This window comes from Gopherus evgoodei, chromosome 3, assembly GCF_007399415.2.
Source record: "Gopherus evgoodei ecotype Sinaloan lineage chromosome 3, rGopEvg1_v1.p, whole genome shotgun sequence".
NCBI classification, from domain to species: domain Eukaryota; kingdom Metazoa; phylum Chordata; order Testudines; family Testudinidae; genus Gopherus; species Gopherus evgoodei.
The window spans coordinates 169,041,442-169,059,289 of record NC_044324.1 but is presented as its reverse complement, the minus strand read 5'-3'; the positions used below and the strand labels follow the sequence as shown (position 1 = coordinate 169,059,289).

The following is a 17,848-nucleotide window of genomic DNA, read 5'->3' as shown; positions in this document are numbered from 1 at the left end:
TGGCCACTCTGAAGAAAGAATGAAGAGCATACCGTAGGCCTGACTTGTAAATAACTTCCAGCTGCCTCTGGTACTTGATGCAGAATATTCTTCTAATTACGTGTCCTTTGACACAGAATTGACAAACAAAATAGAATCCAACTTCTGTATTTTAAACATTTGGAAGTAGCATGTATAATCTAATGAACTGGCCAGTAAAGCCGGTTGGGAATTTTCTGACATGTTTTTTCTTTGGAAAATGTTGATTAGTTGAAACCAAAACTGTTTTCAGGAGAGGGCCATTTCGATGAACTTCCCATCTTCATTTAAAAAAAAAATGAAAAAAAAAAGTTTCTAAATTGTTGAAAGGTTCCATTTTGATATTTTCAAAATGAAAAAGTTCAACTTTTCAAGTCAAAATGACTTTCTTTAGAAACATAAGTGAATTTATAGTAAAAATGTATATAATTTTTTTTCAGATTTTAACATTTCATTCTTTCAAGACAGGAAAAAAATTCAAAATCTCAAAAATTCTCATGGAATGGGACAACCCCTAGCTCTTCTGGCCAGTGTGCTATCCAGCATTAGTGCTCTCTAAAGAAGAAAATCAAAACTGCTCAGAACTGCTGTTTTACATAGGACCTCTATGGCTAGCAGTTAATGGAGATTTGCCTCTAGCTCAAGCCTCTGCTTTAGGTCTAGGGGGATTTAGGTTCTAGCCCTGCTTCTGCCATGCCATTCTGAGTGTCCACGGTGCAGTGTCTAGTGCGACCGGTGAACTGCTTGAGGCCAGAGATTTGTTACAGCGGGAACTGATCTTATGGCAGACGTCAGTATTGAGCTTCTTGAACTTGAAGATAGATTTGGAGCATTTATTTAGTTATCGCTTCAAAATCAGCTGCCTTGTTTCTGTCCCTAGCTCTGGGAACTGGGAGCTGCTCAGCCCGAAGGAGAAGATTTTGCTGCGGAGAAACCAAGATGATGGAGAATTCTGGTAATGGAACTGTGAATATCTGAGCTCCGCTGCTCCTCCCTCCAGTGCCAAGGCCACAGCTAATGCTGAAGCTAAACCTGCTGTCTCTCTCTACTGCGCTCTAAGATGAGATCTGTGCATGATGCTTTATAGCAATTGGAACGCTTTTTGTTTTTTAACGAAACAAAGGGAGAAATGACATGGGGCTGCTACATTGCCATCTGGTGGTAAAGGGACATGAGAAACAGCCTGTACGATACAAGCGTGGTTCTATGTGAAGTTAAGAGCGCTTTTAAGAGCAGAGGAAGAATCTTTGTCAGTCCCTTCTGCCCTTAAAGTCTATTTTTGTCATTATATTTTCAACACAAACCCAGGCAAAGCTTTGGTCAGGCAGACAGTGTTTGTTCAACTGCTTCCCAGTCCCATATATTTTTGCCACTAGGTGGCAATGTTGCATCCAGTTTCATTATACTTGTTCTTTTGCTTGTATTCTCACAATAGTATCTCTCTGCTGCTGTCCTTGTTGGGCCTTTAGTTATGCATTCACCACTGCTGCATGTTGCTGTGGGAGCAAACATTAACTTCTTTACTTGCTAATAATGTGTAAGGGTTACCATATGTAACTCAGAATGGGGCAGTGCTGGGGATATCCAGCCTCTACTTTTTAACCACACGGATTGGCTGCTGACTAAGCATCTTGTGGCTGTCTGTTCACAGGATGTCTTTGCATGATTTTAAGACCCACTTCATAGATCTGATGATCTGTAAATTAACTCCCGACCTGATGAGCCAGGAAGATGGGAAGAAGTGGATGTATTCTCTGCAGATTGGGAGATGGGTCAAAGGAAGCACAGCAGGTGGCAGGATGAGGCCCTACAAAGGTGAATGGCACTTGGATGGCACTTTAGGGGATCCGGATTTAGACTTTTCTGTGTAAACAGTAAAGAAAGGAATTTGTTCACGCAAAGAAAAGTTTAGCTCAAGAACCAAAGCCCAATGTTACTATCATAACCAACATTCGACACCTTTTAAAAAAGGTTAGAAAGCCTGGCAATGAACAGGCAAGGGAGCCATCTTATTCTCCATTACCACTGAAATCAGGTTGTTTCCTAAGGAAAGATAGGATGGTCTTGTGGTTATGGGCCTGTTGCGGCACTTGGAGGAGGTGGTTTCAATTCCTGACTCTGTGACTTGGGCAAACCGCTTAAGATTTGATTTTTTTCAGGGATGTAGAACATTCACTAGTCCAGTTGAAATCAGTGAGAATCACAGCTGCTTAACACCCCTGGCAATTGGTGCCCCAGTGATTCAGTTCCCACTAAAGTGAGGGGAAATAATTCTTCCTTCTTCCCACCCTTTGTCTTATCTGCTTAGACTGTGAGATCTTCCATGGCAGGGCCTCTCTCTCACTACATGTTTGTGTATTACCTAGCACAGTAGGGCTCTGACCTTGGTTGGGGCCTCTGGGGATTATAAATGAGCTGCTTCCCCCCCTCAGCCTGAAGCCAGGTATCACGTGGAAACACGACAACAAAACATGTGATGGAAAACATGGCCAGAAGGTCTTTATGTTTTGCTTCTCAGACACATTTTGGATGAATCCCCAGTACTGGCTGGAAGTTTTGCAGGGTGACAGCAGCAAAAGGTCCCTGCATTCCTGCAGTGTGCTGGTGTCCCTGATCCAGAAACCCAGCAGCAAACACCGAAACCGGGCACCTCACCTCCCCATAGGGTTTTCCATCTTCAAGGTGGGTAGAAATCTGGTCTGTGGTAGAATAAATGGGTTGCCCTTCCCAGCGTGAGAACCTTCCTAACTCTCCGAACCAAGTGAGAGCTCTGCAGACCCTCAGAGTTATATATCCTGCAAAACTCAATGGGCTCTGTGTTCTCACCTCCCTGTCTGCATGTGGCTCCCATTCATTCAAGAATCTCCTCTTGAATTGGTGCGGTTGGGCCCCTTCAGACACAGCTTTCCTTGAGCTTTTCATCAAGCTCAGGATGTGATCTGTGTTTGCATAGTCTTTGTCAGACTGCAGGGCTGTCAAGGAGCTCCAACTACCCCAGTGTGTACTGGGCTTCACCGGGCCCAGCTGTGTGTGTGTTTGTCTGTGTGCACACACATGTGTGTGCACCAGGGCTGAGGGAAGGGCTAGGAGCCTCCTGAGAAAACGCTGGATACAGAGTCCTTTTCAGGCTACCAACCATATTGGCAAAATCACCCCACAGAGGGTGGGGAGGGGCAGGGAGCTGGCCATGGGTATGATGTTGTAGCCATGTGTAACACCCTGGTGAATGAGTGCTATAGGTTCCCCCTCTATGCCCCAGCCATAGAGGATTTTGATCAATAACAGCTCCTGCTGGTGAGGTTTAGCTCAAGATGTTGCAGATCCTGCTTTTAGCTCTGGAGGTCCTTGGTTCAATCCCTGATGAGGCAGTCATCACATTTGGAAGGGATGTGGCCCATAGCATCAATTCCTCTGAGGGGATGTGCAGCCTCAGAGATTGTGTGCAGCCCCAGCTTCCGCAGATTTCAGCTGGAGTTGTGGGTGCTCAGCTGTTCTGAAAACTAGGGCCACTGTGCCTTAGTCAGGTACAAAGCCTCCCATATTTCCTGCTGGGGCGTTGTGCTCCTCCAGCCATAGCACCACAGTCCTATGGGCCACATTAGCAAGGGACCTCCTTCCATAGGGAGCCTCCTTCCTGACTGTTGAAAGTGCTGAGGGTCCTGTTGCTACCACGTGTTTCAGCAACCCTAGCCTGGTGAATGGGCTGTGGATGGCCTGGGAAAGGTTTTTGAAGAGAGGAAATCCGGGCTTTTTAAGCTAAGGAGCCCAACTGAATTGCCTCCAGTTGTTAAACTACATCTGCTGTTAGCTGTGAGCCAAAGGGCTGTGAACTCCCTGACTGATGGATGCTCTCTCTTTCTTCCCCTTTAGGTGGGCCCAGAGGTAAGTCCTTCTCTGCTTTCCGTTGGCATCACATGGGGGCCATTCAGACTCTATGTCACCACCTGTGGAGCTGTGAGTGCCTTTGTTTCTTGACCCACAGTTCAAAATGCCTTAATACAAGCTTTAGAAGGCATTACAAGAAATCACCATTAATACAGAGCTCTGACTCGGGCAGTGTCGAGAGGAGTGTACCTCAATTCAGCATTCAGGCCCTGCTCCTGAGCTGCATCTGAGCTGTGCTCTGAGCAGCGATGGGGCAAAGGGGAGGGAAAGGTGGCACACCGCCCTCCCACTCTTGGGATCAGCCAAGGTCTGGGATGGTGCCCAGTGTTAGTTAGAGGAGTCTCGAGGTGGTTCACCCTCCCACCAGCTCATGGTTGGGGATCTCCTGGAGAAAAGGCTGCAGGTGTCTTCTGCCACCTGGGCTTTGCCAACATTTTCAGGATGTTCTTAGCCCTTTCACCTCCTCATGGAAATTTGGGACCTGAGCTGGGCTGCTGGGACTTAAAAACTGAGGAGTGAGTTTGCCCTGACTTACATCCCTTGATCTGAAAGGGGCTATAGCAGGTATAAGCCAGGGCAGGATCTAGCTCTGATCTTGTATCTAGGAATCCTGCACCGACTGCCCTGCTAACCACTTAACTCACTTCCAAAATCAGTGTCTCCAGGAACTTGGATTGGTAAAGAACTAACTTTAGCGAACAGTCACCCCAGCATGTTTGCAATGTTAATTACCTTGTGTTAGAAACAGTAGCCCTAGATATGGGCTCTTTCTGAACTAGGTATGTTAGGGCACCATTAGGAATACAAGTGAGTTCAAATTTGCTAGCACACATGGGCCTGACATGGATTAAGAAAACACTGCAGCACTGTCTGTGCTGCATCCATGCTAATGGGGAGACCAGGGATGGTGGTGGTGGAGAGTTCAGTTTCAGGTTTGTATTGAATGCCGGGATTAATGCTGAGACCAAGACCGTTTTTGGAATTGGAACTATAGTGAATCATGGTATTGACAGAGGCATAAAAGCTAAGAATGTAATATATGATGCGTGGTAAGGGGCAACCTCATGTCCCTCTAGATGAGAGATTGCTGCATTAGCATGAGAGAAATATAGACAAAGGGAGAAGAATAGGAACCCCATCATTCTGCAAGAGAGTGAAACGTCTGAGCAGTTTTGTGGAACACCCCATATAAGGAGGCTGCAGTATTTTGTCCTGCAGAATAAAAACCATTTGTAAAAGCAAAGAGTGCTGCATCCTTGAGTAGGACCTGGGATATTGGGGATACATACACACAAAAGGATACATACACACACGGAGGCCTGGGAGCTGTAGCAAAGACTTAAGGTGGAATTCTCCCCTCACCCCACTAAGGTTCTGGAGCACTTTGTCCTGGTGCAGACACGGTGTAGGACCACCACTATATGTGACCCTATAAGTCCACGACATCTGTTTCCCCCCAAAAAAAACTCTTGTGCATGGGGCATGCTGGGACAGAGCTGTGGCGCATGACGAAAAAGCTGAGGATGTAGCCCTCAACATAGGGTGTTCTGTGCTGCTCTGGGTAATGGAGTGCTCAGAAGGCTGCTGGAGTTTAGGTCAGCTCCTGGATATTATAAATTTCATTGGGGGCTGAAATGACCCCTGCAGCAGCCCAGAATAAGAAGGGTGCAAAAGTGGCCTAAGGCCACTCCTGCCCCGTCTCCCTAACAACTTCTAGGCCATTGTTCCTAGTGAAATCTGAGTAGGCTGCAGAGGGACTTGGGTGGAAGCCCCATTGCTTGGTGACTTTTAAAACTAGACAGACAATGAGAATGTACCATAAGGACAATCTGGCAGGAAGACAGACAAGGAGAATTGGTCTTTCGGCTCTCTGATTAGATCTTTAATGTTTGCCTCCTTTGCTTGTGGATTATGGAAACTGGATGTGCTATGGCAGGTTTTCTTTAAGCATGCCCCTCAGGTTCTCCACATGACTTTCACCTGAAACCAGTGTTTCTTCCCTGAACAGTACCACAAAAGCAACAAAAGGCTGGCGCCAGCGTTCTTTGCTAGGAACCCCTCCGTCAACCAAAGGCATCTCTTCCTGAATGAGCGGGAAGTGACTCAGGATTTCCGGCTGCAGCCTGGGGTCTATGTCATCGTTCCCTCCACCGCAGAACCCCAGCAGGAGTCTGAGTTCATCCTGCGAGTTTTCTCCAGGAAGCACGTCCTCCGGTGAGATGATGCCATTCCCTTGCTTGTAGTGTTTTCTTGGTGCTCCTGGAATAGTTGTGCCTTTCCATTAGGGTGGTGGAGTCACAGGTCAGTGCTGTCTGCTACTGGGCTGGATGAAGCTTAGAATAAGTACCTGCTCCATAGCCTAAACAATGCTATTAGTCCTAGTCTTTCCAGAGAAGTGCAACAGGACAAGGTCATTGAACTAGGGGCACTTGGGACACTGTGCATACTGTATGGGGAGACGCAGGACACTGGCCTTGTCTATATTAGGATATTTCCCCTTACATTTTCCACCATTGCTACGACTGGTTCATCACCATGACTGGTAGCAACCGCGAAAGCTCTAATGCAGACTAGGCCCAACCAGCCACTGGCCTTCTTTCCACCACATCCAGGAGACCTGTTCTGTGCAGGGTTAGCTGATACAGTGCTTTAAATGCCAGCAGCTGCCTGGAGCCATATTGACACTACTGCTTCCACTAACGGCATTGCACTGGTGGGGAGGATCCCTATTGTAGACACAGCAGCTGTGTGTGGGCAGGTTGAGGTCCCTGCCTGGGAAGCAGAGGAAGGCATTTTGCTTGGCAGGTGGAGAATCACATGTGATAAGGGAGACACCCTCTAACATTTCCATTGTTTTCCATTTTCAGCGAAATGGGCAGAAATTCAAGCTTCATCCTTTCCAAGGTTAGTTGGAATGAGGGAGGTGGACTGTCAGAAGCTGTGTTTCAGATCAAGACTTTGGCTTTTCTGCTGTGGCAGTGCTCTTCTGGGGCAGCGATGGGTTGGGGTTGAGTTGGAATGTGAGACCTCATGTTACAGCACTTTAAGAATGAGAGGCCATGTCTTGTTCTATAGATAGAATCTCTTGTACCATGAAGGTGAACATGGTATAAACGCCCAGAACAAGACAGACAAACCAAAAGAGACAGATGCTTTTTCACTACTCTGTAAACCATTCTTTTTGGCAAGGTCATCACAATTCATCTTCACTCTTTCTTTTCCATCTGCCTGCACAGGGTCTCCCTTTTATTTACTTGTGTTCCTCCCCACTCTTCTTCTTTTGTGTACTAGCAAAGTTGAAACCACATTGGGAGCTGGGCAAGTAATTGCAGTGGTGATAGCAGAACAGGGAATGCAGTGAAATTTGGGAAGAATGTGATTGTATGTTGGATACTCCTGTTTCTGTTTCTTCAGTTAACATTGACATTTTTGTTCCCTAAAGGAAATAATTGATAAACATGAAGGCAAGATTTGGGAGGATTTCTTCAATAAGCATTTTGAATATGTAAGTGTACACATTAACTGCCAAAGGAAATTCTTCAAGGCCAGCTGCTTGTGCTGCCAGAACAATTGTGCAAAGAAAAGTCAGAATATACTGGGGAAATTGGGAGCTGGAGTGTGCTGGAAACTGGTGGGGAATGTTGGAGATTGGCATGAGGGTACAGCATGAATGTCACTCAAGGAGTTGTGCAATATGTAAGCAGCTGAGAAATATGCCAGTTAGTGAAAAGCACTCTTCATTAAATTCACGAGCACTTAGCTCACTTTGGGTCTGCTTAGGCTTCTGAAAACCACTGATTTACTCTGGGTGTGCTCAGAAAGTTAACATAGGCATTAGCAAAGCCACTCCCATCATCTGGTATGTATGGGGAACAATAATTTAATAGTGGGCTTTTTAGTCTAACAGAGAAAGGTATAACACAATCGTTGAAGGTAGACAAATTCAGACTGGAAATAAGGCATAACCGTTTAATGATGAGAGTAATTAACCACTGGAACAATTTAGCAATGTGGTGGATACTCCATCACTGACAATTTTTAAGTCAAGAAGAGATGTTTTTCTAAAAACTCTGCTCTTAGAATCATTTTGAGGAAGTTCTGTGGCCTGTGTTCTATAGGAGGTCACACTAGATGACCACAATGGACCCCAGAATCTATTAATTGATTAATAGTCTTGCTCATAGAGAAACAATATTTATTATTACAGATTGTTAATTATTATTATATAGATCTGATTTTCAGAGGTGCTGAGTGCTGGCAGTTCCCACTGATACCAGCTGCAGCTGTTCAGTTCTTCTAAAGATCAGGCCCTGTTTAACTCTGAGAATTAGAGCTGGTCAAAATTTTGTGCATAATTTTGCACATAATTTTTTTTGCACATAAAAAACAGCATATGTTCACAAATGAAAATTTCCACAAAAACTTTTTGGTTCTGACAACATTTTTTGGTTGTAAACATTTTTGAAAAATTTTGAGGCTTAATTTTTCATGAAAAAAAATTGAGATTTTTTTCCAGGTTTTTCAAAATTATTTTCATTTCATGTGTAACTTTTGATTGTTGTCATGGGGTGTTTTCTTGATTCCTTGGTTGGATGAGTGTGCACATAAATACTTGCTACACTCATTCCATCTGTCTTTCACAGGGGGTTTCTCTGTGGTTTGGCCAGGTTTTGGTTTCAGCAACTGAAGTTTTTCAGCAATCAAAAGTTTCCAGAAAATTCAATTTCAGTTTTTGGAAACAATGAAAAAATTGATAAAACAAACAAAATTCTGTTTTGAAAACTGAAGGGGAAATATTTTTTAAATTTTCCATCTTTGCTGACTATGTGCTTGATGTGACAGATGACACAAAAGAGAAAGAGGGTCTTTTGAAAATAATGGACCAGATTTTTAGCTGGTGTAAATAACTGTAAATGCATGAATGTCTGTGGAGCTTCGACCATTTTATACCAGATGAGAATGTGCTTTTAACAATCTACAGGTCTAATTGAACACTCCCAGAGTCAATGAGTGTCTTTCTGTGGGAGGTGGAGTGGGGTTGAAAAGGCAGATAGTGAAGACAGGGCATGCCGAGAAATCCAGAGGAGGAGAAATTTATTACAATAGTATTTGTCTCCCCTAGCATCCTGAAATAAACGCTGTGCAACTCCAGAGGATCCTGAATAACGTTGTCTGGACACGTAAGTGCTAGGAGATAATAGTTTAGTAACATTAATTAGGTACTAATTAGAAATGAGCCTGAAGTGGACCCATAACTCCCAAACTCCCTCCCTGAGTTCTGGGAGTAGAGGAGCTGGTTTGAAACCCCAGATTTGAATCTTTTCTGATAATTTAGGTTCCAAATTGGATTCCAAACTGGCAAAGATCAGTTCTCAGGATTTGGTACAGATGTGGCCCAAAAATACAGTGCCTGAAAAGTTTGAGCAATAAGTTGGCTGAGTGTCTTTATACTTATGCAGATAGGGGCTGATGTAGGCATGGGAGGGTAATGAGTAGAACTGAGTGGGAAATGGCTTTCTCATGCCGCAAACTTTTGAGACTTCAACAAATTTTCCCATAAAAAATGGGAATGAAAAGTCAAAATCTCAAATATTTTCACAAACTGAAAGTTTGGAAAAAAAACGGGATTCAGTTGAAACATTTATTTTCAATTTTGACTTTTTATTACAATTAGCTTAAATTAAAGACAAAAGTTGCTTAAGAACATAAGATTGGCCATACTGGGTCCAGTATCCTGTCTTCTGATAGCGACCAATGCCAGGTGCTTCAGAGGGAATGAACAGAACAGGTAATCATCAACTGACCCATCTTCAATCCAGCTTCAAACCAGAAAACCAGAATTCTTTGTTAGAAGATATCAAAATTAAAAGTTTTGACAATTTCAAAACTTTTTTTCCTAAAATTTTTCAAGTAAAAAAAATTGTCAAAACTGACCCTTTCCCATGAAAAGTTTTGATTTGACAAATTGGCATTTGCAGACAATAGAATTCCTGATCAGTTCTAATAATGGGTTTTACCAGCACTAGTCTCTTTCATTGCACCTGTCTCTGGGTAGATAAAACATCTGAAGGATTGCAAGTTCCTTTAATTTTCTCAAGGGTGAATGAAGATTGCTTTATTATCTTCATGTCAGTATCTTTCGAAAGTGACCCGTTGGGTGTTGTGAAATCTGTAAGGAAACTAACCAAGCCAGGTGGAGTGTCTTTACTCTTCCTAGGCAATCAGTTTGAAGACATTTGTTTCAAAACTTTTACTTTGTGTGATGCATATTTAATAAACAGAGCTATAATGAGATTACAGCATCTTCACTTTCTGTAGAGTAGTGATTTGTGAGTTATGGCATCTGCTCCGTGGAAGCCTACAGGCAATCAGTAATCATGAGTTGCAACAAGATTAGTTTCTTTTTGTTTCTTTTCATGTAACTCGTGTATGGCCCAGGAATGCTCAGAATTAGGCTTTCAATGACGCTTGTGAGTTTAAAAGCTGCCTGTCTGTAAGAGAGACAGAGAGAAACACTAAGCACAAGGGTTTCAATTCATTGTGGCTGGTGAAGCTGCACTACAGATGAATTAGGCCTAAGAAGATCAAGTGAATGCTCCAGGTCACCCAGTAAATCATATTTGGGGTGCTCTTTCACTGCTATTTCCTGTATTAGCTACAGGTAATGGGTCATATTCCGCTCTTCATCACATGGCCGCAGGGAGCTCCCATTGGCTTCCATGGGAATTACACTCATGCAGCTGAAAGTGGAATCTGGCCCACTGTCTCACATTTGTCCCTTGCCCACGTTGAATCACAAGTGATGAAACTTGTAAATCAGAGGAACAGTGTCACAAAAGGTTTGGGGGGCCCCAGTACTATCCCCAGTGAAATGAATGGCAGTTTCACCACTGAGTTTCAAGAGCTGCAGGCTCAGGCCCTGGGAGTCTATTTTTCTGAGCAGTGTTCAGTGATTCACTGGAACAATCCTCTTTTTTCCAGATCTCCAGAGCTTTCGGCTGAGGTTTAGTCTGGATGCCTGCCAAGGTATCCTGGCACTGCTGGACGTATCCTTTAGCTTGGACTGTATATTTATTTGATGCACCTAATGCTTTACCTGAGCTTTATTCTTCATGGGGGAGGGACTTACACTGTGATTTCTACATCATTGGGGCATTGCCTTGCTCACTTATTTCCTAGCTCCCAACAACAACAATTCAGTCAGGAAGAAACAGGGTTTGTTTTGTAAAGGACCAGATTGTGCTCTCCTTGAAATCAATAGCAAAACACCCATTGATTTCAGTGGGAACAAGAGCTGGCTCATAGTGAAGGGGGAACTTCCCAGAATCAGCATCACCACCATCATAAAATTATATTGACTGACTTTTTTTTTTCAATTTTGGAGTCTCTGCCCCTTAACCAAGACATCATCGACCTTAACTCCTCCACTAAGCTTAATGCCACTGGCACACTGAGTATTCAGGAATTCAGGGTCCTGTGGAAGAGGCTGCTTTTCTATCTGGTACAAAAATATTTTACTTGCCTCCCTGTATACTTCTCAATCGGTGTTGGCTAGGAACAGTTAAATCCCAAGAAACCAGTCTGATCTCTGGGGAGCTATGAAGACTCATAAGGATGTGAACTGGATGGGAAAGTTGCCTGCTTGTCAAGACACAGGGAAATACATAGTCTTAAGCAGGGCAGTTGCCGGAGGTGAGGGAGGATCCAGCAAGAATGGAGATAGCCACGAAAGATCAGTGCTGGTGCAGCATTTGTTCTCACTGAGGTGCCTGCTTTTAAAACCCAATTGACCTGCTATCTGTGACTGATGCACAAGAAAGTCAGGGGCTAGGATCCACAAAGGGATTGAGGCATCCAGCTCCAGGAGACCATTTATGGCTGTGAATCCTGAGCAGATATAGGCACCTCTCTCTGGCCTGGAGTTATGCACCGAGCTACTCCTGGGGGCAGAGCTTAGGCCTTGCTCCTCTCCCCAGCATTTTATGTTGGCTAGTTTAGGCAACTCTCCACTCAGCTTGCTGGCTTCTGAGAATCCCATTCTTAGGTGCCTAACTCTCTCGGTTCATTGGTATAGGGAGCCTGGGCGTCTAAGTCAGGGCTGTGAATTCCACCTCGCAGCAGAGCACTAGAAGTTAGGCATTGCAATGCATAAGTTCCTTCATGGATCTAACCCCAACTGATTTAGAGAAAGGTTCCATAGTGAGTCACTGGTTCATCTGGGATCAGAACTCTGGACCCTACAAACTTTAGTCAGGGCGTATTCTAGCACGTGGGAACACCGTATCCCTGAATAGGTGCTTCATCCGCACATTGCAAACAGATTTCTTGGGTCCAAATTCTGCCCTGACTTCACCCCCTGTGAAATCCCACTGGAGTCAGATTGTAAATAAAGACAGACTTTTGACCTTAACTTTTCCAGGTACAAGTCCCAACTCTGTGGCTGCTTTGCAGAGTAAGTTAATAGAGATTCCTGGAAAAATCTACTACTTTCCTATATTATTACTACTACTAAGTATATGAATTGCTTTGACACCTTCACGTTGATGAGCCCCACACATAGCAAAGTGGGGTTCGTGTGTCAATGCTGCTGACCAACAGATCTCCCCTTCTAAGATGCTCAGATTCACTTTTGTTTCTTTCACTTGTTTGATTTATTTTAAAAAAACAGGAAGTTTTCCAGAAGAAAGATGTTGATAGATCAGGAAATCTGGACTTAGTGGAATTGCATGCAGCTGTGCAGGAGACAGGTGAGCAAGTCACCGGCTTTTGGCAAGTAACCACATCCTCAGAAAAGCCTGGAAAATCCCCCCAACTGGGAAAGAACTAAAAGACTGTACCAAATGCCAATAAGAGGAGCAAACACACAGAACTCCCTCTCCCCCCTAACCATAGCTACTTCTGCTACTCCCTCTAGCTTCTCTCCCAACCACTTTCCCAGCAGTCAGGTTAACCATACTTTATCAGTGTCACAAGGACCCCAGACCTTGGCTTCTGAAAGTGATTTGCAGCGTGACATTTCACTTTAGCTCTGTGTACAGTATATCCATGTCTCATTGACAGCTCTCTGCTGGGGTAGGAAGGCAACCACTCCATAGTTAACTGTCCATTATAAGCCCTATTTTGAAACCTATACGCTCCCCACAGAGTCATAACTAACTTTACCTTAACCAATTGGTTTTGTGTGTGTGGAGGGGTGGCATATATTTGAGAGCCAGATCCTGAGCTGGTACAAATCAGTACAGCCCCATCAAAGTCAGAGGTGCTAATGCTGATTTACAGCTGCTGAGGATCTGGCCCTCTATGTCATCTAGACAAGCACACAAGCAGTAGCAGTGTCAGACTTTATTCCTTTAAGATCTTTGCCCCAATCCTGCCAGGAGAACCAGATAGGTGGACCCCTGCATCTGGGCAGAGCCATGCTGACTTCAGTGAGGCTCTGTGTGGGAGAAAGGATTCACTCACGGAGTTCTTTTAAGGATCAAGGCTTTTAAATGCTCAGGATTTATTGGCAGTTTGCCTCTATCTGGTTAATTAAAGTCATTTTGCTTGGCAACATTCAAAACTGTAGCTATAATGAAGAGGTGAAAGATAACCTCCAAATCCAGGTATTGCCATTATTTACATTAAATCGTAAGGGTTGTGCTTTCCAGGCACAAATACTGAAAGACTCTTGGGGTGAATTCACCTGCATTTATTTGTGAGACAAAAAAACAACCACCTGGACATGGAGAGATATCCAGCCCCTGAAAATGGCGTAGGGATAATTTTCCCCACTAGTTTCAGCTGGATATTCTTCTTCACCTATTTTCCTAAACTCTTGTGTTATATTGCTGCTAAACAATTTCTGTGCCTTACCCCAGAGGTGGCTGCATTGCAGTGGCAGGTAGAGGGATCTGTTATATTGCGCTACCTCCCCTGGATATTGTGAGTAGAGATGATCCAGATTTTGATCCACTCGAAGTTTGGGGGTTAAATTTGGATCTGAGGGCCTGGTTTAGGTCAATCCCTCATTTCAGGCATAGTTAATGTCTATCAAGCACTTTGAGATCCTCACATGAAAGATGCTGGAGAAGGGTAAAGTCCTGTTAGCTTTGCAATTATCCTGTGATGCTCTGAATGGCTGCGAGGTGCCTTATTGGTCCCTATCTTCCTTTCTATAGGTATTTCGCTCAGCAACGAAGTCTGTAACCTAATGGCAATTAGATACGGCAACCCTGACCTGAAAATCAGCTTTGAGAGCTTCGTCTGTTTCATGCTGCGAGTGGAGATCATGGGGGGTATGGAAGTTACTCAGCATGTCTCTGATGCTGGACTCCAGAACAAGTCTGGGGCCCCTTGCAAAGCCATTCAGCTCAGTCCTCAGGGCTGTAAGATCCAAGATATGGGGCCTGGTTCTCTTCTCAGATAAACTGGTGTAGAGCAAGAGTAACCCCACTGAAATCATGGAGTGAATTAGAGGAGAATGAGGCCCTAAGCCTCTTTCCCAGACTCCTAGGTCAGGCAACCTGGAGAGGTTTGGTTCTGTGGAGAGAGCAAGTCTTGTATCTGGCACTGCAGTGTTTGCTTGTGCAAGGAGTTACGGGAATAAGAGATGTTCCTATTATGCAGGAAGCAGGAGGACCTCTGATGTGTCCCAGCCAGAGCTGCCATAGAGAGGGAAACCTTCTGATCTCCCCGGGAGTCAAATCATCACAGCACCATGAGGCAGCTCATACTGTACCCCACATGTCACTGGCGAATGTCCCATATGCACCACACAGGCATTTCAAACTATCCTGAATGGGATGGAGTCCCCCTAGAACTGCTAGAGGCTCCGCATTTCAGTTCACTCCTGGGCTGGCGAGTCTGAATTGTCCTTGTTCCCGTTGGCCATCAAATTAATTTCCCTCATTCTGTTTCTTCACAGAGGCCTTTCAGAACTTAACTACAGATGGCAAAGGGATATATCTCCAGGAATCTGAGGTAAGGCCATGCACTTGCCCATTCCCTGAAATACACCATGCCTGAGACCTCTTTGCCTGCTGTAGTAAAGGGTTTATTAGAACAACAGGGCCTGACTCAGCACAGCCATGCACCTGTGACTGTAAAATGCTACCATCATTAACCAGGCCTCATAACACCCATGTGAGGTAGGGAAGTGTTAGTTATCTCCATTTTATACATGGGGGAAACTGAACCATGGAGCGACTACAGTCACCCAGCAATTAATGCGGAGACCTCCCAAGTCCCAAACCTTTGCATTAGCCACAAGTTCATCTGCCCACCAATAAAATGCAAGAGATCAAACTTTCTTGGAGGGCTAATTGGGGCTATAGAATGTAGCAAATGGTTTGGATGTGTGCATGTGGTCACATCACTATCTGCTGCTGGATGAATCGATACTACACAGGCTCCAGTGTGCATAGGTTGCTGGTAGTAATGGAGCTGCTTCTCTTGAACCCTTGGGATGGGTTATGTGTTTTGGGATCTGAAGAGCACAGATCTTAGTTCCTGCTCTGTGGGCCTAATTGTGATCCCACTGTAGTCAATGGTAAAGCCCTCATTGACACTAATGTGAGCAGGATTCAACCATATGTGAGGTCCTCATACTGTGTCGCCACAGACAGAGAATCCACAACCCTCCCATTCAATTGTGATTCAATTGTCCAGTTGGATGTGCTAGTACAAACCACTTTCCCCGTTATTTTACAGTGGATGATGATGACTCTCTATTCCTAAAGCAAAGCAGCGGAGGAGGAAGGAGTTGGACTTAGACACACTGGCCCCGCCCAGGACATGGAGGGTTATTCCTTATCAACTTGTTATACATGCTGGATACTTTGGGCCAACCCTGCAATCCCCCCTCATGTGAGCAGTCCTCGGTCAGCCAGTGGGGTGGCTTAAGTGTGTTAGGACAACTGAAGTGAATACACGTTGCTGGATCAGGCTCTTTCCATATGGATAGATTTTATCCCATGGGGATCTACTTTTATGAACAGATTGGATCTAAAGACCCGAGATGCAGTGAAATGAAGATTGGCTTTTATTTTTAATGCATCATTTCAGACACCTCTGAGAATCCACTGTTAGAATGGGACTGCAGAGACCAGGGTGGCACATAGTTCTTATAACTAGCAAAGATACCAGGATGAAAAGTCCCTTATTGGATGCCCTGAATCTGTAAGGCTCCCCATAGTTTTCAGGTTGATTGTAGTTGGACACTTAAATTAGTAATAGATGTGTATATTGTGGTAATGCCCAAAGGCTCCAGCTAGGACTGGGCCCACACTATGCTGGGCGATGGACAAACCTAGAAAAGAGACGATCCCTGCCCCAAATGGCTTATGTGCTAAAGATGCAAACACATTCAAATTCCACAACCCCTCCAGGCAAATGTAATCCAGGTCCTTTCCTCCCTCCAAGGGTAAAAAGAATCACTGAAAACTATCAATGAGTTGGCAGCTGAAGTCTAAGATTTAGGGCCAGATCCTCAGGTGGAAATTGAAGTCAATGGACCTATGCTCATTAAGCCAGTTGATGATCTGGCCCCCTTATTGGTTGTTTAGGGCTGAGACGTCATTGTTTGTATAAGAAGGTTGGTAATGACTTCCAGTTATAGACTACAAAGGACAGTGAAGGACTGTTTGGTGCAATAACAGTGTTCTAAGCATTAATGTCACTATTTTCCAATGTAGTAGAAGAATTCATGTGCACTCAGCAGTCTGAGCATTTGTTATCGATGACGTAGATACCCATAGATGAGGTCTAATTATGCACTTGCTTTGTCTAAATAGTGGGAATTGTGTGTGGATTTGAGATCAGAATTTGGTCCTCTATATTATAGGTGGGGATGGGGGTGGGAAGACAAGGGAATCTGGGACTAGGAATTGAGGGGCGGGAGGCGGGACCTGGACTGGCTGGGCAAAGAGCCAGGATGGGAACTGATTGGATGAGGAGCCTGGGGGGGGAGCCTGGGACTGGAAGCCAGTGGGGATGGGAACATGGGCATGAGGTGACTGGAGGCCAGGTGCAGAAGGAAAGAGTCAGATTGTGGGAGGAGCAAGGAAGGGGGAACTGGGATGCTCTGGGCAAGGGGCTAGGGACTGGAAGAGGAGGAGAGACTAGGACTGTCTACAAGAAGACTTGGGAGGTGGATGAGAAGCCTGAGGAGTAGAGACTGGGCCTGGGTAAGAGAGAAGAATGGGATTGGGACAAGAAACCAGGGTTGGAGAAGGTACAGGACTGAGATGAGAGCAGGTTGGAAGATATAGGTAAAAGGGGTCATGGGGGGAATGGACAGAAGAGTTTGTGCCTACTAAAGCACACTCCCCTCCAGAATGGGGACTGGAACCAGAGATTCCTGAGTCTCACATTCCTCTGCTGTCAGCAAATAGCTGTGATACTCGCTGCCAGAATGTCCCATCCCCCTCTAGTGCTGGTCCACAATGAAAGTTGGAACATATTCCTGTTCTCAGATACTCCGCTAGCTGAAGTGGCACAGGGCTGTGCGATGGATCTAAAGGTCCCCACTCTTCTGATTGACCCATGTGAGCATCAAGAGGATGCTACACAACGGAATTGCTGGTTTTTGCAGTGTTCTGTTTTAAAATCTAGGAAATCACTAACTACATTCAAAGAAGATTACTGAGGTTGCAAAGTCAAGCACTCAGAAGTTAGGAAATGCCAGAATTAAGCTCGCATCTACAGCCTTTATTCAGCTCCCTTGTGTATATGCCTTATGAGACAGTCTTTCAGTTACACAATCACAGAGTAAGTTTGGTTGAAATGATTTGCCCAGCATCACACAGGAACTGTATGGCATAGACAGGGGCAAAATCCAGTTTCCCAGGGTGGCATTCAGCTGCCTTAACCTTTCTCTTCCTGCAATTCCCTGCCTCTTTGATTACACACCTTCCAGCTCGGCAGCAAATGAAGCAGAGGTCCTCCTGCATTGTACAACCCTGAC

At 44.8% G+C, this 17,848-nt stretch overlaps 1 protein-coding gene across 1 annotated transcript in view; it reads left to right on the top strand.

Annotated features, from left to right (window-relative positions):
* Positions 1-17,848, top strand: part of CAPN14 (calpain 14) — a 54,564-nt gene that overhangs the window by 11,284 nt on the left and 25,432 nt on the right. The window contains exons 8-19 of the mRNA XM_030558361.1: positions 899-973; positions 1,670-1,833; positions 2,537-2,710; positions 5,910-6,117; positions 6,771-6,807; positions 7,346-7,408; positions 9,026-9,083; positions 10,885-10,949; positions 11,336-11,404; positions 12,572-12,650; positions 14,064-14,180; positions 14,810-14,865. Coding sequence (XP_030414221.1) covers positions 899-973; positions 1,670-1,833; positions 2,537-2,710; positions 5,910-6,117; positions 6,771-6,807; positions 7,346-7,408; positions 9,026-9,083; positions 10,885-10,949; positions 11,336-11,404; positions 12,572-12,650; positions 14,064-14,180; positions 14,810-14,865 — 1,165 coding nt within the window. The remainder of the gene's footprint in view (positions 1-898; positions 974-1,669; positions 1,834-2,536; positions 2,711-5,909; positions 6,118-6,770; positions 6,808-7,345; positions 7,409-9,025; positions 9,084-10,884; positions 10,950-11,335; positions 11,405-12,571; positions 12,651-14,063; positions 14,181-14,809; positions 14,866-17,848) is intronic.